This window comes from Eulemur rufifrons, chromosome 18 (assembly GCF_041146395.1).
Source record: "Eulemur rufifrons isolate Redbay chromosome 18, OSU_ERuf_1, whole genome shotgun sequence".
Classification (NCBI taxonomy): Eukaryota; Metazoa; Chordata; class Mammalia; order Primates; family Lemuridae; genus Eulemur; species Eulemur rufifrons.
The window spans coordinates 29,064,907-29,092,321 of record NC_091000.1 but is presented as its reverse complement, the minus strand read 5'-3'; the positions used below and the strand labels follow the sequence as shown (position 1 = coordinate 29,092,321).

Below are 27,415 nucleotides of genomic sequence, written 5' to 3'. Positions count from 1 at the left end.
CCTCTATGGAAAGTAGTATGGAGATGCCTCAAAAAAGTAAAAATAGAACTACCATTAAATCCAGCATTCCCACTATTGGGTATTTACCCAAAGGAAAAACAAGTCATCTTAGACATTTGAACTTGAATGTTTATTGCAGTACAGTTCACAATTGCAAAGATGTGGAATTAACCCAAGTGCCCATCAATACATGAGTGGATCAATAATGTGTGGTATATGTATACCATGGAGTACCACTCAGCCATAAAAAAAAGTGGTGAACTAATACATTTTGTAGCAATCTGGATAGAACTGGAGATCATTCTTCTAAGTGAAGTATCACAAGAATGAATAAAACAAATATCACAAGTACTCGCTATTAAATTGGAACTAATCAATCAACACTCACATGCACATATGGAAGTAAAACTCAACAGAAATCAAGCAGGTGGGAGGGGGAGGAGAGGGAGGGTAAATTCACACCTAATGGGTACAGTGCACACTATCTGGGTGATGGGCACACTTATAACTTTGACTCAAATGGTACAAAAGCAATTTATGTAACCAAAATGTTTGTACCCTGATAATACTTTGAAATTTTAAAAAAGGAACAAAAAAAAAAAAGGAATAAAATATAATGATGCCTCTTTACAAGTATGCTTGCATTTTTGCCTTAGAGCCATATTGTTCAACTTTGGCTTAGAGCTACCAATATGTACAGAAACATGGTACAAAAAAGAGAGAGAGAGAGAGAGACTATGGGGTGAGATAGAAACATCTCCATTGAGCTCTGGTCGGGATTAGCTTTAAGGTGATTTGTATAGTATTCTCAGCATAAGTGCCTATGTGAAAGATAGAGATTATAACAGTCAACTACAATCTTTGGGGATAACATATTTTTGTAAACCTAAAATATTGTAGAACTGTAACGTGTTACATGTTGTATAAATTTACTTTTGAGAGCAAAATCTTCAAATATTCTTTTTAAAATTTAAAAAGATCTTTAAGGGAACTTCTGTAATCTTAAAAATTATTTTCAGGAAATCTAAGGTCTGCCCTTTAGTATTAGTAGCATGATCTTGTGTATAAGGAGATTAAGTGTGAATACATGCTTTTGGAGGTATAAATAAAGGCAATACTTAATATAAAAAAAAATTTTAATGTTAGCTCTGTTAATCTTAGTCCTTCAAATGTGTTTTACAGCTGCAAATCTGTTGCAGACCAGAAGTACGTATACTTAAGGAGATTAATCATGGAGAAAACTCACAAGCATACAAACACACCATTGTTTTCATTGACAGATTAAAATCTAATTCTCTCCCCACTCTGTTCTTCTCTCAGTCTTCCTCATTTACCTCTTGTTGCATTATTGCAGGGCTCATTAGGACAGTGATTTTCTCTATCAAAAAAGAGGAGGCATGATACATTATTCTTGAAATGGATGATGGTGGTTACCCAGGTGTTTGCTTTATAATTATTTGCTAAACCGAACATTATGGTTTATATTTTTTCTGTATGCACATTCACACGTGTACATAAAAGAGGTGAAATTTGCATATGAGAATGTGATGGCATAGGATGGAACAGACCAAATTTAAACCTAGGTCTACTTGAACAAATTGAAAGGATTATACAAGCAATAGACCCTGACTATAAAAAAGAGGAGATGAAGTTTATTCCAGCTACTCCAGATTGACTATCTCTATGTCACAAATTGAGTGGCTAGAGTGGCAAATCACCAAATTATTAACTTTTTTTTTTGCCAGTCTATACAGATGTAACCTGCACTGGAGAACTGTAGGGCAGAATCTTTCTGTGTCATATGCCACTTGCTTGATACTAGGCATGAAGCTCTTTCATAGACCGCAGTTAGTAGAGTCACTTTGTGCAGGAACCCCTACCCCATCTCTTCCAGCCATCATTGTTAACATTTATGCCGCCTGTGCATGACTTCAGAGCTAGCTGCCCTGGTTTATTAAATACTATCATAAATGAAGTCAAGAATTACACATCTTTATTCCTAACAAGTAGCTTTTCTTTTTTTTTTTTTTCCAGCGCCGACTGGGAGATGCAGCAAAGAAAGCCATCAGCAAGCTCCAAGTCAGGACCATTAAGAAGGGTGACAAGGTAACAGCCTCTTTTCTTTTTGAAGAGGAGCTATTCGAAGAAGCTCCTAACAGTTCTGATAGCCAGGTAGAAGAGAGGGAAGGATGGGAAAGGGAAATACATACTAATAGTTGTCTATAAGCGTCTGTTACTTATACTCTTCTTTACTAAATTTAAAGCAGTTCAGAAAATGCATACAATAGGATAATAAAATATCAGGATAGAAAATCAGAGAAATGGAAAAGTAAGTATACAAAAACATAGATAGGACCAGGATAAAATTAGTAAAGAAGTGCATTACGTGAAATGTATAACAGAAATGGGTCCTAAATTTAGGTTGGGGTTTTCTAGCAGCCAATGCAAAGAAGGAACAATCTTCAAACCATGTTTAATTACCTTATTCCAGCATCCCACAAGATAAAAACAAAATGGTTGTTCCTGATATTATGACCTGAGAAAATTTTTCCATGAATCTTTGCAAGAAAGACAGTATTATGTGCTGAGCTGTGTTCTCCACTTAAGTCTACAGTTTAAATGCAGGAATTATATTAAATCCCTCTGAAATCTGGTATTTAGAACCTTAAAGCCATTGTAACAGCCTCCCTTACTGTAGAATAATCGAATAAAGCCAAAAGAAGGGACAGCAAAGCAGCATATAGTCCAGGCTTCCAGGCCCCCCAATCCCCAGGAGAAGGTTTAGAGCAATGATGACAATATGTGGGTTTGGGACTTCTTTAGGGGCATTAGAAGGAATTCACAATTCCACATGTACAGCAGATGTTGTCTCTAGTATGAATAATTGATTTATCTCACAATTTATGTGCTGCTAAAGTACATTTTGGTCATTACTTTTTCCCCCTCAATTAGAGACTAATAAAAGTACAAGGACTGTTACATAAGTAACATATTGTGAGGTATTAAAAGAGATTTATATACTTGAAAAAATTAGAACCACCATTTTATGTTTGCATTTATATTTATTTTATGAACTAGATCCCAGAGGAGTGGATAGGTTAAGTATAATTCAGATATTTCTCCATATATATTATTTCTCATCCTTGAGATTTTGATATGTCACCTTTAATTATAATTAAAAGCAGTATCAGGAATGGCACATTAGAAAATGGTTCTACTGACAGAAGCACTTGCAGTGGAACCTAGAAACAGAAAGTAGAAGTTAGAAGGAATGGAAACTAAGCCAAGAGATAGTAAATTATTGATTAAGAAACTGGCACCAGGACTGTTGTTGAAAGCTTCACTCCAGGCAAGCTCTCTTTGGTTTGTTTTTTGGGTATTTACACAAGAGTTGAAGCTAAGAAAGTAGGCTCATCTGTGCTTCCTCTGTTGCAGGAAACAGAGCCCGATTTTGACAACTGCGCCGTTTGTATTGAAGGGTACAAGCCCAATGACGTTGTCAGGATCTTGCCCTGCCGGTGAGTCACTAGGCTGCCCGCTTTGGACTGGGGCGTGCGTGGAGCCTGCCTGCTTGGCCTCCTGGCTCGGACCTACTGGGCCTCGCCTGCCTCAACATTTCCGTGTGTACATTGCAAACAACCAAAACACTCTTGTTTTTGTATGACCTTTGTCCTTGAAAACACTTCGTCTCATGAAATTAGAAATATTTATTTTTCTGATCCCGTTTGCATCAAAGGAAGTTTACTGCCTTGAACTAGAACCTCATGATACAGAATTTGATGCTGTGGCCTCCAAGTGCAAGTTTTCTTGAACAGCAGATCTATGATGTTCCACATCAATTCTGGCTTTTCCAGTACTAGTTTAATTAAAATCACAAACTCTTAAAAATATTTTGTGAATGCTCATGAAGGGCTCAGAAATCAGATTATGGTCAGGAGTAAGCAGGAAGCCAAATGCAGATTCTATTCCCTATTATTTTTTTCACTAACAAAAAGAATGCAAAACTCAAATTCCCTAACATTCCTCAATCTAGGGGAGGATGCCAGCATATGTAATTGGGAAAACTCCCAGGTGATTCTCAGATAGTCCTAATCCCTCTCCCTCATTGAAATTTACTGTTAAGGTATCTGAATTTAAAAAATTATTAAAATTAAATAAATCTAAATAATTTAAATAAAATATTCTAAAGTTGCATAAAAGCCCTTCTCCTTAATTGAAAACTCTTTTTAGTGTTTTTGCATGTGTGCAAGTGTCCTAAAATCAAAATTAAATTATGCCTTGATGAAAAGTTCTTCAGGCCAGGTGTGGTGGCTCACACCTGTAAGCCCAGCACTTTGGGAGGCCAAGGCAGGAGAATCACGTGAGGCCAGGAGTTCATGACCAACCTGGGCAACATAGCTAGACTCCATCTCTACAAAAAACAATGGTGGCATTCAGCTACCCGGGAGGCTACCTGGGAGGCTGAGGCAGGATGATCACTTAAGCCCAGGAGTTCGACGCTGCAATGAGCTATGATCGCTCCAATGCACTCCAGCCTGGGCGACAGAACAAGACTCTGTCTCTTAAAAAAAAAAAATAAAGTTCTTAATTTAGAAAGATTGGCTTTAAAAATTCTTTCAGACTCTAAAAGTAAATAAAATAGAAAAGATACACCACAAAGATATGAAACGATCCATTTGTTCAAGAAACAAAATATGCCTTTAGAGAATTGGTTTATTAATAATAATTCCCGGGCCGGGCGCGATGGCTCACGCCTGTAATCCTAGCACTCTGGGAGGCCGAGGCGGGTGGATCGCTCAAGGTCAGGAGTTCGAGACCAGCCTGAGCAAGAGTGAGACCCCGTCTCTACTAAAAATAGAAAGAAATTATCTGGCCAACTAAAATATATATAGAAAAAAAATATTAGCCGGGCATAGTGGCGCATGCCTGTAGTCCCAGCTACTTGGGAGGCTGAGGCAGTAGGATCACTTAAGCCCAGGAGTTTGAGGTTGCTGTGAGCTAGGCTGACGCCACGGCACTCACTCTAGCCCGGGCAACAAAGCGAGACTCTGTCTCAAAAAAAAATAATAATAATAATAATAATTCCCAAAATGACAAGGAGGCAACAAGAATAACAAAAAAAGACAACATACTCAAATAGATGCAGAAACTCTGAAGGGGAATAGATCTTAATTGAAATACTCATAGGCAAATTGACCATTAGGAAAACAGGTGTTAGGAATGTACGCCCTGCTGGCCCCAGCCAAAGCCTTCAAGTATGATTCACTTTCCCGTAGTTTGTGGATGCCTGACTATCCCCAAGACAAAATCATACATCAGGACACATGGAGATTTGGCAGTTTCCTTCATATGAGGATGCTGTATATAAAATCATTCTAGACATTATACTTAGTGTTTATTTGGTGACTTCCAGAAATAGTGGCAAAGAATGGCAGTCTGTGAACTACAGAATACCTCCCTGGGCAACATCTTTCATCTCTGCAGTATTTTATTAAGTATTTTGCAAAGCCTCATCGTTATAAGCAAGTAAAGTGCTTTCCTTTAATATCCTACTTAGAGATTATTTACACCCAATGAGGGTACTATTAATAAAAAAATATTCAAAGCCAATTAAAGTTAAATAGCTACTTTTTCCTGAGAATCTAAAGAACTTCACAAATGTAGTTAAGAAAATCTGTTTTTAAAATTACGTACATAGTGTTACTTTAGCTCTACAGTTCACAGACTATAAAATAATTTATTCATTTAGAGTTATGAATAAATTTGCTGGTACTGCACATATAAAATTGCTGGAGGCTGCATAATATCCGGGCCATAGATATACCACAATTTAATTTTCCATGTCCTTTTTTTAGAACATTTGGCTGATTTCCATTTTTAATTATGACAAATTACATTAATAGTATTTAGATTTTCATGATATATTATTCCAGATCTCCCTTTACAGTATATATTTTTAAATAGTAACCAAGAAAAAAATAGCATTTTAATATTTAACACACAAAAAAATTTTAGGAACTTGCATTTTATTTACATCAGTCCTTGCTGTAGGCCAGTTCATTTGGCTTCAGATTCCTCCTTTTTTAAATAATTCTTTTGTTCTCAGATCATTCCTTGATTTGTTTTGCTTCCAGCTCCTTACTGTCCATCTAATTTTATATCCTTATTGTGGACCCTGCTTTAAATAAAAAAATACATTGAACATTACCAAACACAGTTATAGTTAATTACCGTTTGATCTTATACTAGTCACACATATCTATGCTTTGAATAGCTCATACATTTTTTCCATACTGATTTTGAAATCATGATATTTTTATGCCTGTTGCTGGTTTGTGCCAGACAGTTTGCACTAATGGATATTATCAAACAAATGCACTGGCATTTGCTTTTTGCTAGATAATTTTCTCTGGGGTATTATTAAGCCTTTGCTCCTATGAACTTCATAGACTCTCTTACCCATTATTTCCAGGCTGACTCATCCACAGAATTCTTTGCATCTCCTTGGAGTAAAAACCATTTCAAAAAATGTTCCAGTTTATCATCTTCCCTCTTTCATACTTTTTTCCTTGGCCTCATAACTCCTGACATACTGGGTACATCTTTTCTCTGTCGTTTCCATTTAGGATGTCTTTCCAAATCACGCAGGTATACTCTTGTACCACGACTCTTTCAAAATCATTCTGTTGTTTGTCTCTTTCTGAGACCCCTGCACAAATGATGATGTATTATTATAAGATTTCTCCTCTTTATCTGTAGTCATGGTGATTATTAAAGTTAAGTCATGCACATACACACCTACCATTTCTTTCCCCTCATTCTCTCCTTACCCAGTCCTTCTCTAGCACACAAAGGCGAGACCCGCCCCCCTGGGGTGAGCCTGGACGTATGCACCACACATGAGGCACAGACCCACAGCGGCACACAGAGCACCTCAGCGTCAGACAGCTCTAAATTCTGTGGTTTGGATTTGATCCTAATACACCACTAAGGCATTTTCCAAGACACTTTGGTTTTGCTACATCATACATATGCCAAAGTACGCATTATACTTTATTTTAGGGCTGGTTTTTGTGACTCAGGTTAGTATTTGCGATTATGGCTTTTAGCCACAAAAGATATTTTATTGAAGTTTTATTGTCTTCTCCTGTGCAGAGATTAAATTAGGCTCTCTGATTCTTCCATGGCTTTTATCCCAAGGTGTCCCTACTATTCTTTAACGATTATTCATGTGTCTATTTAACTACTCAATTTCAAACACACAGTGTCTCAGAAAGAATATGAATTCCTTGGGCAAGCCAAAAGTCCTTGTTTGCCATTGTTTTTAAAGCAAAACAATACATGCATCCTTTCCTTATATGCCTGTTAAATTCTTTTCCATCTCTATTGCTATAGCTTCTCACTAATTTGACAGTATGTTAGTTTCTATTAGTACTACCCTGCTTTCCTTTGATTTTGTAAACTCTTCTCCTCACTTGAGGAAAAAACTAAAAGCTGCTTAGTAACAAGCAGACCCTCATGATAAACTTTTTAGTAACTAAATTCTTCATTTGGAACAACATTTTGTAGCAACTGTATGGAACGGGGGGGAAGTAGGAGAGATGAAGTGGTATATGCAACAATAATGGCAAAAGGTACAAAAAATTTGGAGGAACTAATACCAGGCACAAGGAAATTAAGAAAGGCCCTGCAGAAAAAAGTAATGTCTTCATGTTTTCTAACAGTGGTTTATTTTTGTCCATTACATCCTCATTATAGAAAACTCCTAAAATGGATAAAATATTTAAATATCTGCCTAACTCCCTCATGCAGGTGTAACTATTGCTAACATTTTTATATATTTCCTTCCTTTCATTTCCTATGCCTATTTTTGCAAGTTTGAGATACTACTGTTAGTATCATTCAGTATCCTGCTCTTTTCACTTACATTGAAAGAATTTACTATAAATAGTATTAGATTATTTGTGGCTCGTTTTGACCATTCTTTGGCCTCAGACACTACAGGCAGAAGCTGATCTAGCTCTAAGTTGCATAAACCAACCAAAGACCCTGGGATGTTGGTGCTTGTCCCACCTGCTCCTCAAGGGTCAGAGTCTTTTCATGGCCCAATCAGAATTCTCCACTGAGCGAGAACAGAAATGTGCCCTGGCCCCTTTAGCTCATTTCATCATAATCCATTGGTGAGCTGTTTGCATTTCCCCATCCTATCCCAGTATAGAAGGCGGAGAAAAACAGTTTCTCGTGTGTATAATAAATGCTTGGACTGGTTATGGAGCCCTCGGAGGGCAGTGTGTCTTGCTGACTTGTTATCGTCAGAGTTGGATGACAAATAAAATCCTCCAAAACTCAAGTTATCATTTTGGTAAATGTTCCCCAACTTTTAACTTGTTCATAAACAAATTATAAATTGAGCTTCTTTAATCCAAAAATCTGAAATCCAAAATGCTCCAAAATCTGAAACTTTTTGAGCACCGACACAATACTCAAAATGCTCCAGTGAGCATTTTGGATTTCAGATTTTCAGGTTAGGGATAATGCAAATGTTCCAAAATCTGGAAAAAGTCCCAAACACTTCTGGTCCCAAGCACTTTGGATAAGAGATACTCAACCTGTATTTATTTAGTAAATAGTTTTTCCTGGAATAACTCCAGGACCGGTGTTGTCCGTGCTGCTGGGACTTAAATGAGGTCTTTCGATTTTGGAGCAAGGGGAGGTGGTTGAATAAAGTAAACAACCAATAGCACCTACTCTGAAATAGTGCTTGTCAGAAAGTACTGCCCGCCTGCTGATTAACATCTGCACGCTCCAGCCAATTCCAAACAGAGCTAATGGAGAGCAGCCTCTGCGTCAGGCTCCATAAGTGGCTCTAAAGGCCCAGGGTTTGTTGGGCTCACTCTTTACAATAGGATGTCAGTTTTACCTGAGAAAGATTATATGTTAGATCAGATAATCCTGGAGTTATTTTTTGGTGTGGTGTTTTTTTTTGTTTGTTTGTTTGTTTGTTTTTGTAAAATATACATACAATTTACCACCCAGCTCTATAATGGCTTCATCTTCCAACATGAAAGTCTGAATCCATTAAACAGTAACTCCCTGTTCCCCAGTCTGGAGCTTTTTGTGTGTTTTATTTTTAATTTAGGCTTGATTTTTATCAACAGAAGAAAATGTCCATGAAGGAACTTAGATTTTAATTCAAGAATCCAATTAAAGTTGGCTAACTAAAAATTGTTTTTTACATATTCTAAAACCTGACAAAGAATGATAACCCTAGATATTTATATTATGTTAATATTGCTGTTGTTACAATGCTAAGGTGCTCTTTCTCTTATTATTACTAGGACTATTATGTGACCATTGCTAACATCGTTACCACCCTTGCTTCTTGCCTGGCTTCTGCAGTAGCCCTTCTCACTGATCTCCCTGCTTCTACACCTGGCCCTTAATTATTCATTCTGATAGTCTATTTTTAATTGTCAAGCTAGATTAGCTGGACTCCAGGTAATTTTTCAGCAAACATGACTTCAATCTCATTAAATATGTCAGAAGTGTGACTAAAAAAAATTATTCTTCAGGAAGATTAATCAAAATGTAATTTTGTCCTTCTCTTTTTTTAAAAATGTACTTCTGTAACAAGGTAAATTCACAAAAAAACTAAAAACATGCATTATTTCATATTCACTCTCTACAGGAGAATTGAGTTGCCTGGTACAATTACCACATCACTTTTATCAGAGATTCCGGTAAAACATCAATCTTAAGAAACTTGCCATTGTGTCTCTTGTTAGGATTTTGTAGTCTGACTTCTTCGTGAGGACGAATCAGAGCAGATCATGTATGGAATAACTGTATTTCTCCCAAGCAAGGGGGATGTTTTTATACTGTACATACTGAATTATGATACTGTCTGGATTTTTTCTGTTTGTTGATAGAAAGCTAAGAGCCCAATTTCCAGCCTACCCATAGCCAAAAGGTATTTTTTAGCCTCATCTCTGACTCTATTTTTGTCCCTGTTCTTTTTCTTTCTTCTTTTGCTTTTGAGCATCTCTTTAGATATTTGCATTTTCTAAGTCCCTTTAAGCCCTCTCTAGAATAAACCTCTCTTTTCCATGTCTTTTGAAAGTTTCTCAATATCATTTTTAATTCATTTATAATATCCCACATCCCATCATTTGCCTTACTCTTTTTGGATGCTTACATTGTTCCCCACACACACTTTTTCTGCTATTATAAACAAGGCTGTGATAAATAGCTCTGTGGATAGACCTTAGTTCACGTTTTGGATTATTTCCTTATTTCTAAGGTTATAAATTTAAATTGCCTAGTTATATTCTATAAAGTTGTACTTAAGGAGTTTTCCAGATAGCCAGAGCTAAGAACATTTCAAGCAAAGCTAACTGTGGGCAACCTGGGATTGTTAGAATGCAATGCACGTGTTGGGTTAGGCCCGGCGAGGAGGCCACCCAGATCATTTAGGACGCGAACGCCCAGCTGAGGGGCCTAGATTATAGGTAGGTGCTGGGGGACCTGCCATGGGGTTCGGCTTACGCTTCACACACAGCACAGTGGCAGTACTATGGAGTGTGGCTCAAAGGGATCTGAATGGAGACTATTGCAAAGTCCAGGTAAGAAATTCTAGAGGCCCAGACTGGAGTGCTGGCACTGGGATGTGGAGAGACGGACGTCTACAAGAGAGATCCAGCGATAAACCGGCATGACTCGACATTTGAAAGGGTTGAAAGTGGCTGCCCATTTCTCAAGTTGGTGGCTGATGGCTACATCTGTATTTGTTCGCATTTAAAACAGGCTCGTGTTTTAGATTCTAGATAGAAAAAAACCCAGTAGCTTGCACACTATCACTTAAAAACCGTAACACAAGGAAAAGATTTCATGCACTGAAAGGAATTTTATCACTCAAACAAAACACTTGAGGGAGGGACCAGCTTTAGCTTATCTTTTTAAGCCTGTCTTTGGAACAAACGCTCCTACAACTGAGTCACGTAGGCAAAGCTCCATTTTGGATAGATAACTCTGTGGTTCTGTGTGTAAACAATATGTCGCCCCTCCTCTTCCCTTTTCTCCTTTTTAGGAATGAGGCTAAATTTCTGTACCAATTCAAGAGCTACTCTTTTTAATTTGGGACATAAAATATAATCATATATTTCCTTTTTAAAAATATTTACAACATAAGGCACTCGTGGCATTATTGTTTAAAAGAGATTTAAACCCAATTATATATCAGACTAAAAATCAAAAACAGAATAAATGGTTCCTATTAAAGTACAGTACTAAGTAATAGTGAAAGGCCAAGTGGAAGTTTGTACATATAAATTGGGGCAATAGATACCCTGACTTGCAAAGGAATTTCTACAGGCATTTTAATGTCTGAGTCAGATAGAACTTAAAAGGGATAGGCCTGGAGATTTGGAAATGGATTTTTTGAAGGCTATTGAAAAGCCAAAGCCTAAATTTGGTCTTCTTGTTTCAGTGAGTTCTTTGAAGGTCTGTTATATATGTACCATGTGTCTACAATTGACAAGATAATCATAAATCATCCCTATCCATCTAACCAGACAACCTGCTGCTTTTCTTTCTCAGTTGATTTGACTGATATGTATTTTTAACATGGATCTAATTATTAATTGACTCCTCAAATACTATATTCCATGAACTCCTATCCCCAAGGACAGGTGGCATTTTCCCCTACCAGAGAAGGCTCTCTGGGAGACATTTAGTGTAAAGTGCATGCGAAACAGTAGAGGAATCCATTTGTAAAAGTTTCTGAGCAAGGTATCCTAAGGTCCAAACAGTGACTTGCCTCCCAAAGCCCACCCTCCTTAAAATCAAATAGTGAGATTTACTGAGCTAATGTACGTGAGAACACAGTGCCCCTACATCAGAAATTGTCTTATTAACAGTGGCTTGAGCCTGACAGGCCTCCTTGGAAGGTTGTTCGTTCATGATGTCCCACAGAGCTACCTTGTCCTCTAGATGCTTCTGACCAAACCCGTCTGGGAAGTTCATGGCCTCCCTGCTTCTCCCAAAGCTCTGATGTAGGATTCATGTCTTGGATCCTTAATGATAACTGAACATAAAATCCAAATTGGGCTTTTATATTCATTTGTGAACTTCCCTTTTAGGGGAGAGGAGGGAGGATCTCATTCACTCTCCCTGCCAGGCATGGCATGACTGTAATAAACAACATGACATGAGGAAGAATTATAACCTGATGTAAAGAGGAACATCATTTTAATACTTGAAAATTCAAATACTGATATTAATAAAAATAGATACCAGCCCCTTAAGATTTTTAAACCCAGGGACCAGTCTGATTTTAAATGAGTCAAATGAACTGTATGTCTGTGTGGACAGAAAGTTCCAAGCTCTTTATAAGTAAAAAAAATTTTACAAAGTGCTGTAATGTGATCAGGATTCAGATTATGAGTCCTATAACTCGTGAAGTAGAAAACAAAGGGGCACTTTTCTAGCCAGGCAGAAATGGCCTGTCCTGATTTTACCCTGCCGTGCGTGTTACATATGCTTGATTAGGAACAGATTTTTTCCAAGTTCCTCTTTTTTTGAAGAGAGTGATGAATATTGGCTGGTTTTCATAAAATCTGACTTATTCTTTTATGCCTATGTTATGCAAATTAGATTATTGGACATTCTATTTATAGCCATTTGTTCATAGATGTGTTCTTTATAAATAACTTTCAAGGTTTTATGACTAATTGTGGAAAATTTTGAAAATAGAGAAAAGTATAAAGAAGGAAACAAAAATAATCTTATTATCCAGAAATAATCATTATTAATATTGGTATATTTAGTTTTTATGATACATATATATTAGCATTATATATGTATACTTTCAAAGATTGTAGAGTCAAGCAGTTAATACAGTTTTTATTCTACTTTCTCATTTAACATTAAAAAGTAAGCATTTTCCTACAACTTTAAAAATTATTTTAAAATATTTTAGTGGTTACATAGTAGTTCATTATTGGAGTTTATTTAACTACCTCCCTATTGTTCAGCATTTAAATTGCTTCCAGTTTGTCATCATTATAAAATTGTAATCTTAATTATTTATGTATTTTTTCTATATTTATCCCTTAGGATATTTCTAAAAGCGAACTTACTGGGTCAAAAATGATTTTAATGGATCTTGAAAAGTTTTTTCCAATTGCTTTCTTGAAGGTGGTCATGATTTACACCTCATTAGCAGTATGAGAGAGTGTTTATATTAGCACTCCCTCAGAACCATGAAGTAGGACATTTTTAAAGCATCTGATAGCCAAATATCAAGGTAGTTTTCCATATCTTTTATTTCTCTAAGATATTACTGTTGACTAACACAGGCTCTTTATATATCATATTATATCTAATTTAAATTGTCATTGATTGTAAGATGTTTCCTAATTTCAGTTACGTTAAAATGGGGAAAGGGATGATATGGCCTAAATTGATAAAATTAGATATTAAATATTTTTAACATTTTGTCTTTATATTTTGTGTAAATAATTTTTTTCTCCCTTAAATGTTTTTATTTTGTTTTTATAATGCTTTTTGATTAACAATTAAAAAATTATGTTATAAACTTTATGAATTTTTATCTTTCTGTTTTTATCTCTTATTTTAATCCTTTCCTATCAAAGAAATAAGATAACTGATTAATTAGCTATACTTTTCATATTTATCTGAAAATTTATTCTGGTATGTAACGTCCTACTCAATAGTCATTGTTAATGAAAATAATTTTTTTTAAAAAAACCATTCTTTTAGGAATATAATATTATATACTCAGCCAAATTAAAAGTTGTATAGTGTGGTAGGAGTTTCAAATGGCACAACCACTTTGGAAATTTGACAGTTCTACTAAAGTTAAATACACATTACCCTGTGACCTAGCAATTCCATTCTTGGATATATACCAAAGAAAAATGAATGTATATGTTCACAGAAAGATACATACAAGAATGGCCATAGCACGGTTATTCATGATAGCCCCCAAATGAAAACAACACAAGTGTGTAACAACAGAAAAATCTGTAAACAAATTGGTGTATATCCGTACAATGGTATACTACTCAGCAATAAGAAACAAGCTACTAAGTGGCAGGTTGTTTAATTTCCATATATTTTTATAGTTTTGAGGGTTCCTCTTAGGATTGATTTCTAGTTTTATTCTACTGTAGTCTAAATCTGTTTGAATAAGTAAATAAATTTTAATAAGAAATTTGATAAAGAAGCAATTGATGTATATATATCAAGGCACAAATGAATCTGAAACACAATGTTTTGAGTAAAAGAAATCAGGCAAAAAAGAATATGTACTTTATGATTCCATTTATATGAAATTCAGTATCGTGACAGAGGTGAGAATAGTGGTTGCATGGCAAGGAGTGGGTGCCGATTGGGAAGATGGTGGGAGGACTTTCTGGGGTGATGGAATGGTGTCCATCTTCATCTGGGTGTTTTGTACATAAATATACACACACTTAAGCAATCATCAAGCTTGCTTTAGATTTATACGTTTTATTTTATGTTTTACCTTTGTTTAAAATAATGGAAAAAATTTTAAAGTGCCAAGGAAGCTATGCTATAAAATTTCAAAAACAAGAGTTCACTTATACGTTAGTCAAAATTACAGAATAATTTCAAAGCTTGCTAATGGTGTTTTCTAATCATTTTTCTTTGATTACTTCAGATTTTTATGTATACAACATAGCATGTGTAAACTGCCAATAATTAGATATCACTTAATTAAGGGATTAAAGGAAGGAAACATGAAAGAAGATGGCAGTGCTGATAAATGCTGTCTGATGTGTTCATTTCGGTTGTCTTTTCAGCAGAACAAATGCTGCCTTAGGAAAGAAGTCTTGCACTGTAATAACCTTGTTAAATATGGCATTCTGGCTTCAAATGTCCTGATCCCCAGTTATATTAATCAAGTAGACACACAGGATAAATGCCAACTGGCTTCACTGCTCCAGCCAAATTATATAATTAGACCAGAGTCAAGTTCTAAGCACAGAGCTTCCCTCCACCAGAACCCCAAGGAGTGAGCCACGCTATAAAAGGAGGGTCCTGCACTTCCCTCCTAACTTGTATTCCCAAAGCATTAATTTCTTCCACTGCAGCTTAAAAAGATACAGTTTCTTAGGGTTGTTTTTTTGTTTGTTTGTTTTGTTTTTTGTTTTTATTTTTAGTTTTGTTGGTTATTCTTTTGTGCTATTTAAATCCAATACAATGGAGAACTGGGTGAAATAAAGCGTTGTTTATTATAATGCTTTAACTCTGAAAAGCACTCTACTGTTCACAAAGCACTTTTATATATAATGTCTAATTTATATTTCATAACAGCCTATAATATAGATAGGGCAAGCACCACTATTGCCCCTTTCTTTTACTAAAAGAAAACCTTAACTCAAGAGAGGTGGGTCACAGGGCCCAAAGCAAAGCCAGGTTTTCTGGCTTTTGAGCCAGTGCTATTTCCACTGTGTCACTGGCTGTGGAGGTGATACCTCGGCCACCCTCATCCCTGTCAGGATGCGTGTACAGTCAACTCTCTGAGGATATGGTCTTGGCTAAAATTCCTCCTCAGAAACCCTCACCTGACTCAAAGCCAAATGTCTAAGAAGCCCAAGGAAATGAAACCAAATCTAGCTGGGCTTTAAGGAGTTTACTTCCTCTCCACAGTCTCTGGATTTTATTTTCCAGGCTTATCATTGTGGGTCTGAAAACAGTGACCAGTAATTTACTTCATTTATTTTGCTGCATTCTCTCTCTCTCTCTCTCCTCCATCGGGTGAAACTGCTATCATATTGGCTACAGTATGGGTACTGCTGGTTCTATGTGTGACAGGTCTCTTTCCTTTTTCTTCTTTCTCTTTCTCTTAAATGACGTTTACATAACCTAAATAGGGGAATCATGCAAATGGAGTTTTTCATAATTGACCATTTCAGAGCAAACCCAAAAGCAGAATTATCCCCACAGCGAGGCATTGGGCCAGTGGGATGGAGTATGGGGGAGGGGACAGGAGTCTGCTCTCGCTGGCTTGATCAACACCAAGCAGCAAAGTGGGGACTGGGCAGCACCCTTCCAAGGACTTTCTGTATAGGAGACATAGAAAGATGAAATGATACAAAAGGAAATAACTTAATGTTGAGAAGTTCATCAGGAGGATTGAGAGAATGTATGGCTCAGGTTCATGGGATGATTTCCTCACCGTTCATACCTCTTTCCTACTCAGTCCATCTAGATTATTTCAGAATACTGATTTGGACCCATCTTTTCCAACTTTATTTTCCATTCTTGCACTTGAAATAGCCTCCATTTTAACCCAACTGAGTTTCCCATACTTGTCATGATATAAGTTAGGCATCCCTTATCCAAAATGCTTGGGACCAGAAGTGTTTCGGATTTCGGATTTTGGAATGTTTGCATTGTACTTACCAGTTAGCATCCCTTATCTAAAAATACGAAATCTGAAATGCTACAATTTGAGCATTTCCTTTGAGCATTATTTCAGTACTCAAAAAGTTTCTGATTTTTGGATTTTCAGATTAGGGAGACTCAGCCTGTCCTTCCTTTATATCCCGACTCATGTAAATTCCTTCTTTTTGGATTTCTTTCCTCCAGTCTTCACACTCTGAAGTTCTTCCCATCCTGTAGGCTGTACAAAAGGCCTTACTAAAGGCCATCGCTTCTTAAGTTCTTCACAAAGTAACTGGTCCCTCTGCTGCACTCTGTATCAGTTTTATTTGTTCCTGTGTATGGCCTGTAACTTGAAGTCTGGCAAATTGATGCCTTCCAATTTGTTCTTTTTGCTTAAGGTTGCTTTGGCTATACAGGGTTTTCTCTCGTTCCATATGAAGTATAGAATTAGTTTTTCTAGGTATGCAAAAATTGATGTTGGTATTTTAATAGGGATTGCATTGAATCTGTAGATCACTTTGGGTAGTATGGACATTTCAACAACATTGATTCTGTCAATCTATGAGCATGGGTTTATATCCTCTGCTGTTTCCTTCCTCGGTGTTTTGTAGCTCTCCCTGTAGAGATCTTTTCCCTCCTTAGTTAAATATATTCCTAGGTATTTTATTTTTTTTGTTACTATTGTGAAAGGTATTGAGTCTTTCATTTGGTTCTCATCTTGACTGTTGTTGGCATATAGGAATGCTACTTATTTGTGTACATTGATTTTGTAACCTGAGACTTTGCTGAATTTATTTATCAGTTCCAGTAGTCCCTTGGCAGAATCTTTGGGCCTTTCTAGATATAAGATCATATCATCAGCAAAAAGCAAAAGTAACTTTGCATGTAATGTTGCATGTCAGTTAAAATAGTTAATATTGCTATTATCCACTAAACACTTACTAAATAAGCACTTGTTAAACAAACACTTAATCCTTACCACAGTCCTATAAGGTATTTTACTAGTCAGGATAGACTAAGCTTTGATGCAGTAACAACAACAAAAACAACCCAACTCTCAGTGGCTTAACAGAACAACAGACTTCTTACTCATGCTTTGTATCTGTTGTGTATCAATAGCGTGCGCCTACTCGTGGCAGTTGGGCTGACAAAGCAGTTAGCACCTCAAACATTGTTGACAGGTCCAGGTCGATGAATAAATGCCATGGCTCAAAGTGAAATCAGTTATTTCTCGTCATAATTTATTGGCCAGAGTATCACATGGCCGTAGCTACCACCAGGAGATCTTGTCATCTTCCCATGTGCTGGAAGATGGAGAGCTGGCGTATTGGATGAACAGTATCAGTGAATGCGTCAGTATTATCCACATTTTATAGATGAAGAAACTAAGGCTCAGACAGGTTAAGAGCTTGAAGTTAGAGCACAAAAACATACATTAGGAAAAAATAAAAGTTTGAATACCGCCAACTACCCCCTTACCAATGATAGCTTGAGGAGGGAGAGAGGAGTGTACAGTTGGGAGAAAACACTGACTGTAGGATGGGGTTTGCATCTTAGCTCTGCAGCTTACTAGCTCTTTGGAGAATTTACTTTAACGAGCTTCAGCTTTCCTCCTCCATACAATGGGAATAATAACTTCTACCTCATAGGGGCTGTTGTGAGTTATGTCTGTAACATGCCTGGGACATAGTAGGGATACAATAACTGGTAGATATTGTCCGTAGTAGTCATTAATTAAAAAAATCACTTTTACTTCATTGACAATTTTGCAAATAAGATTCAGAGGCTCTGAAGAAACATTTTATGTATGGATAGAAGCATTGGATATATTTTTTAAATAGTTAATATTGCCCAGGAGTATGGGATTCTTGGGTACCTGAGTGACTCACATTCTTTAATAACCATTTCACTAAGGAGAATGACACAGCCTGCCTTGGTGCTACATGGAAACCCCAGGATGCTAATCTCAGTTGCAGGGTGCTGGGCTCTAACAAGGCCACAAAAGTGAACGAGACATAAAGGACAGAACAGCCACCTTCCTTCTCCAGCTGGGGGAAAAATATGTCATTTAATTGGGGAGAGAATCACACATGTAGGTGAAAGAACAGAAAACAAGAATCAATAGATGTGGAAATTAGTTTACCCTGTTTTGTCATTACTGCTAAAAAACGTGAGAACTTATTATCATAACCACCTCAGCATCATTATGCAGTTGTCTGCATTTTCTTTTTTCAGAGGTTTGAAGAACTGTCTTTAAAATGTTTGCTTCTCTTTGGTGAATGAGCAAAGAGAACAGTTTTGGCAGCCCTTTGTTGTACTTCCAAACTGTCAGAATTGTTAAGAGCTAGAATACCTACTCCTGTTGTCCTTCTCTGTGTACTTTCTCATACAGTGCTTGTTAAAACATGGGAAGGGACAGTGTTCTATGTGAATCATACAAATAAGATGAGTTGAGGTTGACTTTGCTGAGATGTTTACTAAACTGTTGGTGCATTTCACTTAACTCCAGATTCCTTCCCTACTCCTTTGTTTATTTATTTAGCCTAGTGACTTTTATTTTTTTTTCCATTAGGGGAAAAAAATTGTTTGCACACACTTATAACTTCAACTCAAATTGTACAAAAGTGAATTATGTAACCAAAACATATGTACCCCCATAAAATTCTGAAAAAAAATAAGGCAGAAAAAAAAATGTTTGCAATCCCAATTATAGGGATATAGTTTTCATATTTGATGGTCAACACATGAAATACAATGCTAGAAATAAAGGAATGTTAGTTGATAGTAGCCTGACTGCCCCATGTGTCATTTCTGCACTTTTTTGCCCTTAGTTCTCCCTTTGATTTTTTTTTTTAAATTTGCAGTTACTTGCTTTCCATGTTAGAAAGGTTACACTAAAGAGTGGAAATATAGTAATCACATAGTATTTAAAAATTAGATGCAATACAGTGGCATTAAGAAGACTGATGGTAGTTTATAATTAAGGAGAACCAGGACTTAGTTTTAAGCTTTGTGGGCATTATTCCCTCCCTCTCTCTCTCTCTCTCTCTCTGTCACGCACACACTCATTCAGTCACGAACCCCATTCCCATCAGATAAAACTTCACCAATGAGGAGCTGAGTCTTGCAGAGCTAAGGTAACTTGCTTAAGCTTGAAAAGCCAGAAAACAGTGGATCCAGGCGTGCGACCTTTCGGTGGCGTTTCCTTAGTCGTTAACAGGGAATCACTGCAGGACTGTGGTACTGCCTGGAAGGGCTGGACCTCGTCTTATTCATCTTTGTACCAGCTCCTAGCACAGAACAGAATGGAACCAGCGGCTGACGTAACTGGCGCTATATTTTAGGAAGATATATCTGGCAACGATGAGTGGGATGAAGAGAACAGGAAAAGACAGGCGCGTGGAGAGCAGTTTAGATGCTACTGCGGGGATACAGAGGAAAGATGATGAGCTGGTGAAGGACGGAGCAGCACTGAGAAGAAAAGGAGGCCATGTGACAGCAATTCGGGAAGAGCCAGTGAATGAGACTTCATGGCCATGCGGAGGCCGGGAGGAGTGCCAGGTCCTTGGATAAATAAACGTCCGCCTGTTCACGCAGCACATGTTTCTTGAGCAACTGCTGTGTGCCAGGAGCTATTCTGGATGCTGGGGATGCCACAGTGACTCAAGCAAACAAGGATTTTGCTCTCATAGAGCTTATATTCTAATTGGAGACTATATTGGTCAGGAGTCTCCAGAGAAACAGAACCAGTGGGAAACATATAGAAATAGAAGTAGAGGTATAGACACAGATTTTTCAAGGAGTCGGCTAATATGATCGTGGGGTCTGGCAAGTCTGACATCGGCAGGGCAGGCCCACAGGCTGGAAGCTCTTGGGCGGGAGCTGAGGCTACAGTCTCAAGGCAGAATTTCTTCTCAGGGACAGCTCTGTTTTGCTCTTAAGTCCGTTCAAATGCTTGGATGAGGCCCACCCAGATTATTAAAAAGAATTATCTTTATTTAAAGTCAACTGATTGTCAATATTAACCACATCTACAAAACACCTTCATAACAGCACCTAGATTAGTGTTGATTGAACACGTGGGTACCATAGCCTTGCCACACTGACACATAAAAACCAACCAGTGCAGAGGAGATGCAAGAATGACCAGTGCCTAGAGAGAAATAACTGAGGGCATTTGAGGATAACCGGCAGCTTCTGTGGATTGGAACCTCAGGGAAAGCCTTCTTGGCTTTGGTAGGTAGATCTCCATCTTACAGATGAGACAACTGAGATCGGGGAAATTGCGTGACTGATTTGAGTGTTGAAACAGCTGATGATGCCGTCATTCTGACTCCAGCACGTGTGCAGAAAGCACAGCGGAGCCCTGCCTCCCAGGGATGGTCCAGGGGACCAGAGTATTTGACATTTTCCCAGGAGCAATACCAGCTGGTGAGCAAGTTCAGATTAGGAACTTGTTTCCTAGGTACAGAGCCTGAACATAGGAAGGTCAATATTGTTTTCGGGGAGAGGGGGTATAGGAGTGGCTTTATCCAACTTGAGTGCCAGACACTCCCTTCTCATTGTTGCTCCTCCCTCCCTCTGCTGCGCTGGGACTGGCCGCCTCCCAGTAGCCAGCTCTGGGTTTCTGCAGGAGCCATTCACTTTGCCTAGAACAAACTTTTTCTCTCCCCCGCCCCACCCTTCCCCTTATGTGGACAATGTCCCGTGGCCCTCTGGTTTCAGCTCTGTTACATTGCTAGGGAAACCTGAGCACCGGAACTAGGATAAATCTCCCAGTTATAAGCCCCTCCCTCCCAACACCCTGTTTTTCTAATGAAGAACTTAGCACTGTTGCCACTCAGTAGTTTATTTATATATAATTTCATTAATGTCTGCCTCCTGCTATACTCCCTAAGGGAAGGAGCCAAGTCACTATCATCATGCTCATTCTCAGTGTTGAGCACATTTCTTGGTATATATGGTTTGCTGAATGAATGCATGGATAAAGGAATGAATGAATGAGATACATACCCTCAAAGGAGTAAATCTGCAGGGCATCCTAAACAATAATCTGGAAACATAACACATCTTGGTAGCCTCGATTCCTTTTTCTAATCCCCAATCAAATCATATCCTGAATACAGCTAGTCCCATCCTTGGCATTTGAGTTCTGCTTAATTTCAATTTTAAAAGTGGTACTTACTGAACTCTTTTCTCTAATTTGGGGGTAACTTTTTAAGCATTTGCGCCCAAAGCTCTCTAACACAAAGCAAGTGAGGATTTTGGAACAGTTAGAACAAAAGAAGGTGAAAGGGAGAGAGCAGGGTAGAAATATTCAGGAAAAATGCCCCACTGAGAAGAGAGAAAGAGAGAGCCAAGCATAGACAGAATGTCCTAAGGAAGCCTAGTTCTCTCTCTTCTTGCCCCAGGCAGGAAATTCTGACTGCTTCTGCCTGGGGTCTGGAGTTTTGAGAGTAAGAGGAAAAGCTCTGATCAAGCAGCTCCTGACGTTTCTGAGTGGGCTCTTGCTATCCCAGTTGAGAGAAAGTTCAGTTAGGAAGCCCTCCTGCACCTAATAAATGCCCCACCTCTGCCACGTGGATGAAGGCTCCCAACAATGGGCATATGTGAATGGCGATATATTAGAGCACATCACCTGTACAAACAGTAACGGTCAACCACAGTGAAACAAGCCAGACTTTCGCTCTGGCTTCTGATTTGACAGCCAGCAGCCGTAACAACTTAAAGTGTCACTTGTGTTATTCAGTGCTTCCAGGAGCTCTTTATCTCTTTTGTGTTAGACCCCAAATATTAGGAGAAATCATCCTTTACTTTCCACTTATCTTCTGATTGTGGGGAAAGAAATTCTGGATTTTTTAAAAAGTAGCATCATTAAGTCATCCTGCAAGGTCTGTACAATTTCCCCCACTTGCATTCTTTCCATTAAACATTCTTCCCATTGAAAAAGAGAAAAATCTTTCAATTTCTACTTTCTCTACGCTTACAGAAACTTGGAGGACTCATTTGCAAATTATATAGGACATTCCTGGGACCCAGACACATTTTGACTAATATCATCATAGGATATAACAGGAAACACTTGGCCCAGGAGTTAGGCGTTGGAGGTTCAAGTCTTGGCTCTGCCACGGAGCAGTTGCGTGACCTTGGACAAGTTGCTGGGCTATGGTGGACTAGGTCGTCTCTGCACTTACCACCGCTCTAAGATGTATGGTTCTCATTGCAGGCATCTTTTCCACAAGTCCTGTGTTGACCCCTGGCTTCTAGATCATCGCACCTGCCCCATGTGCAAGATGAACATTCTTAAAGCCCTAGGGATCCCGGTAAGCACAGCACAGCCTTACAGCATCGTAATGTCTGTCTTTCTGCGTTGCCCCCAAGGCAGGGACCATCCTAACCTGGATTTTCTATGTCCCCTCTAAGTCACATAGCAGTTGCATCATCTTAGGAGGCCCCGAGAGAACACCTGTGTCTGGAAACATTTGTCCTCTCACTTTTTCTCAATCTGAGGACATCACAACCCTTTCACCACGTCCGTCGTATTTGTCTGTGAGTCAGAGTACAGGGTGTGCAGCCCATTGACTTCTCTTGTGGGCTGCGGCAGGTGAGGGCAGGTGGGCCACCAGCAGAGGCATGACGGGCCAGTCGCACATTGCCCACCTTTTGCATCATTGCCCCCGCTCAGCCACGAGGGAGCTCCGCGTGCCACACTTTGTGGCATTGCCCCACAGTCACCTAGCTTTCAGAGGCAACGAGCTCCTCCTAGCAATGGGAGGGGAGGACAGTGGCTGAGAATCCGGCTCAAAGCCTCTGCTTGACTCAGATCTCTGGGGAGACCTTGAGTGCACAGGAGACCAGAGCCACTGAATCCTACCACTACCATCGGGCTGGTTCCCTCAGCTACATGTTTTCTGAAGTTTAGTCTCTCCCCCAGTACGGAGAGAATCCCGCCAGCTGGCTGGATGCTCCAGGGAGAGACTTTCCCAGGACTGTGTCAAGTGAAGCCCACAACCTGGTGGGTGGGAGACAGCAGCTGCTGTGAGTTATCCCCTCTGCGCAGAGGAGGGCAGGAAGCACGGCAGGCCACCAAATCCGAGGACGACACAGAGCGATGTGAGAAAGCATGAGGCACTGTCTAAAAGCAGCCAGGCAAACAGAATGCAGATGCCAGCCTCCTCTGTCCCCTCCACTTTGCTGCCACCTCCCTGTTGTCACTCCTCACTACTAAGGACAGAGAATAAAGAGAATGTTAATAGTCCCAAGATGTCACTGAAGAAGAAAGGATCAGATCCCATATCAAAGGTTTTCTTTAATGCCAAAGGGCTAATTATTGTAGGAATATCAGAGTGGCTCTGTTGGAGGGGGCACACTGAAGAACTACCCTGAATTGAATTTTCTACCCTGTGCCAGCTGTCTCCATGCCAGCTGTGTGCTGATTTACACAGTTGATAGTCCAAACACAAATCAACCTGTGCGACTATAGCTTTGAGGTAGATTTTTAAGACAATGCATTAAATTTTCAGACCAGAGTCATAAATGCATAATGCATTCAAGGTGAAAATCAATTGCAGTGAGCATGAAACATTAGCAAAAACCCAACATCTCTACCAGATACTGGTGACTTAAAAAATTGAACTCAGTTTTTGTACTTTTTACATTTCTGGCTGTAACTTACTTTTTCAAGGGAGGGGGAAATGTATGTATGTGTGTGCTCGAATGTGTGTGTGTGTGTGTGTCTGTGGTCTGCAAAATCTAGAATCCTCACAATTCTCCCAATCCAAGGGAGACAGTTGCATCATTTGACCTAGTTTCTATTGCTCAGGATATTTTCAGAGATTCTAAGTGTCCCACTGCTCTCTGGTCAGGACAATGAAACCAAACAAGCTCCTGTAGTTAAATTTTGTGCTAAATACCATTTGACTCCAGACTTTCCCCCTGGAGCTATAACTTCTCCAGAAGCTATTTGTAAATGAGTTGCAAATATTTCTATTATTATTTTTAAAATAGAATTATTTGGTGACCTCTTGGCTCGTTTCCAAAATTAGTAACATTTTAACTTTCAGCAGTTGGGCATTCTGGTCATGGTTTGATGCCTATCAAATCTGGATAAGGATTTTCCTTCTCACACTTGACTCTTAGAAAAATAAACATCAGTAGCATCTTTTGGATTTTGCCAAGAATTTTTAAAGGCCAGCTGAACAAGAATACGACACATATCCAAGCCCACCCAGCAGAACAGAACATCCTCCATGAAGAATGAGGCACGTGTCATGTGCTACTTCTCACAAAGCACCAAGGCATATGGCTACCCTCTGTGCCTCCCAGGGCTTTTCTGTTTTTGTCCTAGAGAATGACAAAGTCAGGATCTCGGAGGAATTTGGGGTGTTGTTCCATTCCATCCTTCTGCCATTGGGTAACCCTATGCCTAAATTATACCGGCGAGATGACTTCTATTCCATTCTCAAAACTTTCCATCTCATTGGGCAAGCTCACAGCGTTCTCATTTAGAAAATACTTCCTATATCTAACCCAACCCTTTTTAATGCAGCTTAAAGAAGTCATCTTAGAATTTTTCCTATATTCCTTATACTCCATTTCTTCTTATTCAAAGAAAATTGAAAAGGGCCTGCCACTCTCTGATAATGGATGTCTGTTGATACATCATCTCTGTATCCCTTATATCTGTTCAGTGCTCAATAAATTATAGCCCTCAGAGTCTTGAACATGCTAGTTACAGAATCGTATTTACGAATTTCACCTGATTCTCCTTTGAATGGTGTCGACTCATAAACAACTTGGTTATTATCCTGATCCACTAGATTACACAGGTGGTATATTATTTGGGGGTTTTTTTGTTTTTGTTTTTGTTGTTTTTCACTGAGTGTCCTTGTGCCTGCCTGTGCTATAAGACAAATAAATTTAAGTTGAAAGCCAAGAGTGGGGGACATTTTCATTTTGTAAGTGATTTCTCTACAATGAGCTGAAGAATGAGAGCATAGCTCACGAATCATGAAACTCCCATAACATTGGATATCTTTTTCCATTAAATTTTGCTCAGAGAAATACAATACCAAATTGAAAGGAGGCAGAGTCTTTTATTACTAGAAGTGTTTTTATCCTTTTATCTACATTACAGTGCTTCACCTTCCTTTCTATCCAGTCAGATCTAGGTCTGTCTTTGAAGGATGACAAACAGTTTCATTGAATTCTCTAAGGTACCATATAACCTGGGTCTTTCATATGCCAGCAAACACCCTCTCCTATCACTATTATCCTGATATGAATAGGCTGATGATTATTATTGAATAGAAGAATCCTGTGTAGCTGGTGTATTCACAACTCTCTAGCTATGTAGCAGCTGCCTTATTTGAGGAGTTCTCCATGCTAACCTGAATCTTTATACTCATGCAGAGTTCACTTGTAAATAGCATTTGACATCTTTTTTAAAACATTATGATTATGACTTCTCTTAGAAGTATATAAATGGGGTTTCTTTTCAAAATATTATTCTATTTAATGAACCATGTAGAGTGGATATAAATCTGTTGAGTTCTGAAAAGTTGGTCTAGTAAATATTATATCCAAGCCAAATTATTCATGCTCAGATCATTGACAGTCTCGGTGAGCTGATTAGCTCTTTCACCCCCTACCTGCTCTGTTAAAGATATGACACTTTTCCTACTGGCCCAAAACTAAAAGCAAAACATACAGTGCATCAAAATTGAGAAATTACATAAAATGAAAGGACAATGTCAACAACCAGGATCAACATTTTGAAAAATATGTCAATCGTTATTGGATATAATCGTATTCAGGTGTTTATGGCTGAAAGAATAACCACAGTGCCCCCCCCTTGTGAGGTCTTTTTCTCCCTGATACCCCCCACTCAGTTGGTTTTGCTTAATAAACATCTGTACATAGCATATCTTACCTTTGCACAGAACTTTATAGTATTGTATCAAATCCTCCCTTAATTGATCTAGGGCAGATACTAACATGCCCAAGTTTTAGAGCAAATATCTAAGACTCAGATACGATTTTCAAATCAACACTTACTGAGCACATAATAATTGTTAGTGGCACTATTGGGCGTGGGGGATGGAATCCAAGATCAATATGGTACGGTTGCTTCACTCTACAATGCACATGGCCCAGCAGAGTGAGGCCAACACATTAACAGATAATAACCATGACAGCATGGGAGAAGTGCCACATAAAATGCTGGGGACATTTGGCCTAGGAATTAAAGGGTGATTGAGAATTCACCAGGGGTTGGTTTGAGACCTTGGGATGGGAAAGGAAGGGTGACTGGGACAAATGTCATCCTGAGCAGAGGGAAAGCATGAGGTCACACACTGAAACAAGGTAAGGTGTGGTCTGCTCTTTGTTTCCAAAGGCGGAAGGTGAGGCCAGAAAACTAAGCCAGGGCTCAGCTGTAGAGCATCTGCTCTGTCACACGAAGGAGCGTGGACTTCCTTCCTTAGGAGAAGAGAAGAATCATACCTGTGCTCTTTAAAAAAAGAATGCTCTGGTGAGATAGTAAAGACCAATAAACTGGAGACGAGATTGCAAGGAGGTAGGGAAATGGGTAATGGGGAGAAAATGTTCACAAACACACCTTCTCAGTAAATCTAGTAAATTTGGTGAATTGGTCATTCTAGGAATTGACTTTTGACAAATTGAGTTTCAATGAATTGGCTCACTTCCGAGAGCTAAAGAAGGCAAAAAGAAGAGAGAATGCAGGAAAGAAAGGAATGAGCTGAATTTGAGGAGTTTGTGGGATGATGGAGATTTCCAGCTGCCTATTAGAAACCTGGGTGTGGCACTCAGGAGACTGATTTTACATGGCTTCGGAGCAGAAAACTAGGACAAGCATCTAGCACTTAGGATTTCTTGCTTTGTGCTCCCTAGGAGTTCATGAGTTGTGGGTTTTCTAATAAACTTCAAATGCAAAATTGTGGTATTAATTCAATCAGTGTCA

The 27,415-nt window shown here is 38.6% G+C and overlaps 1 protein-coding gene across 1 annotated transcript in view; it reads left to right on the top strand.

Annotated features, from left to right (window-relative positions):
- Positions 1-27,415, top strand: part of RNF150 (ring finger protein 150) — a 215,368-nt gene that overhangs the window by 149,413 nt on the left and 38,540 nt on the right. The window contains exons 3-5 of the mRNA XM_069493476.1: positions 2,035-2,106; positions 3,436-3,518; positions 22,661-22,757. Coding sequence (XP_069349577.1) covers positions 2,035-2,106; positions 3,436-3,518; positions 22,661-22,757 — 252 coding nt within the window. The remainder of the gene's footprint in view (positions 1-2,034; positions 2,107-3,435; positions 3,519-22,660; positions 22,758-27,415) is intronic.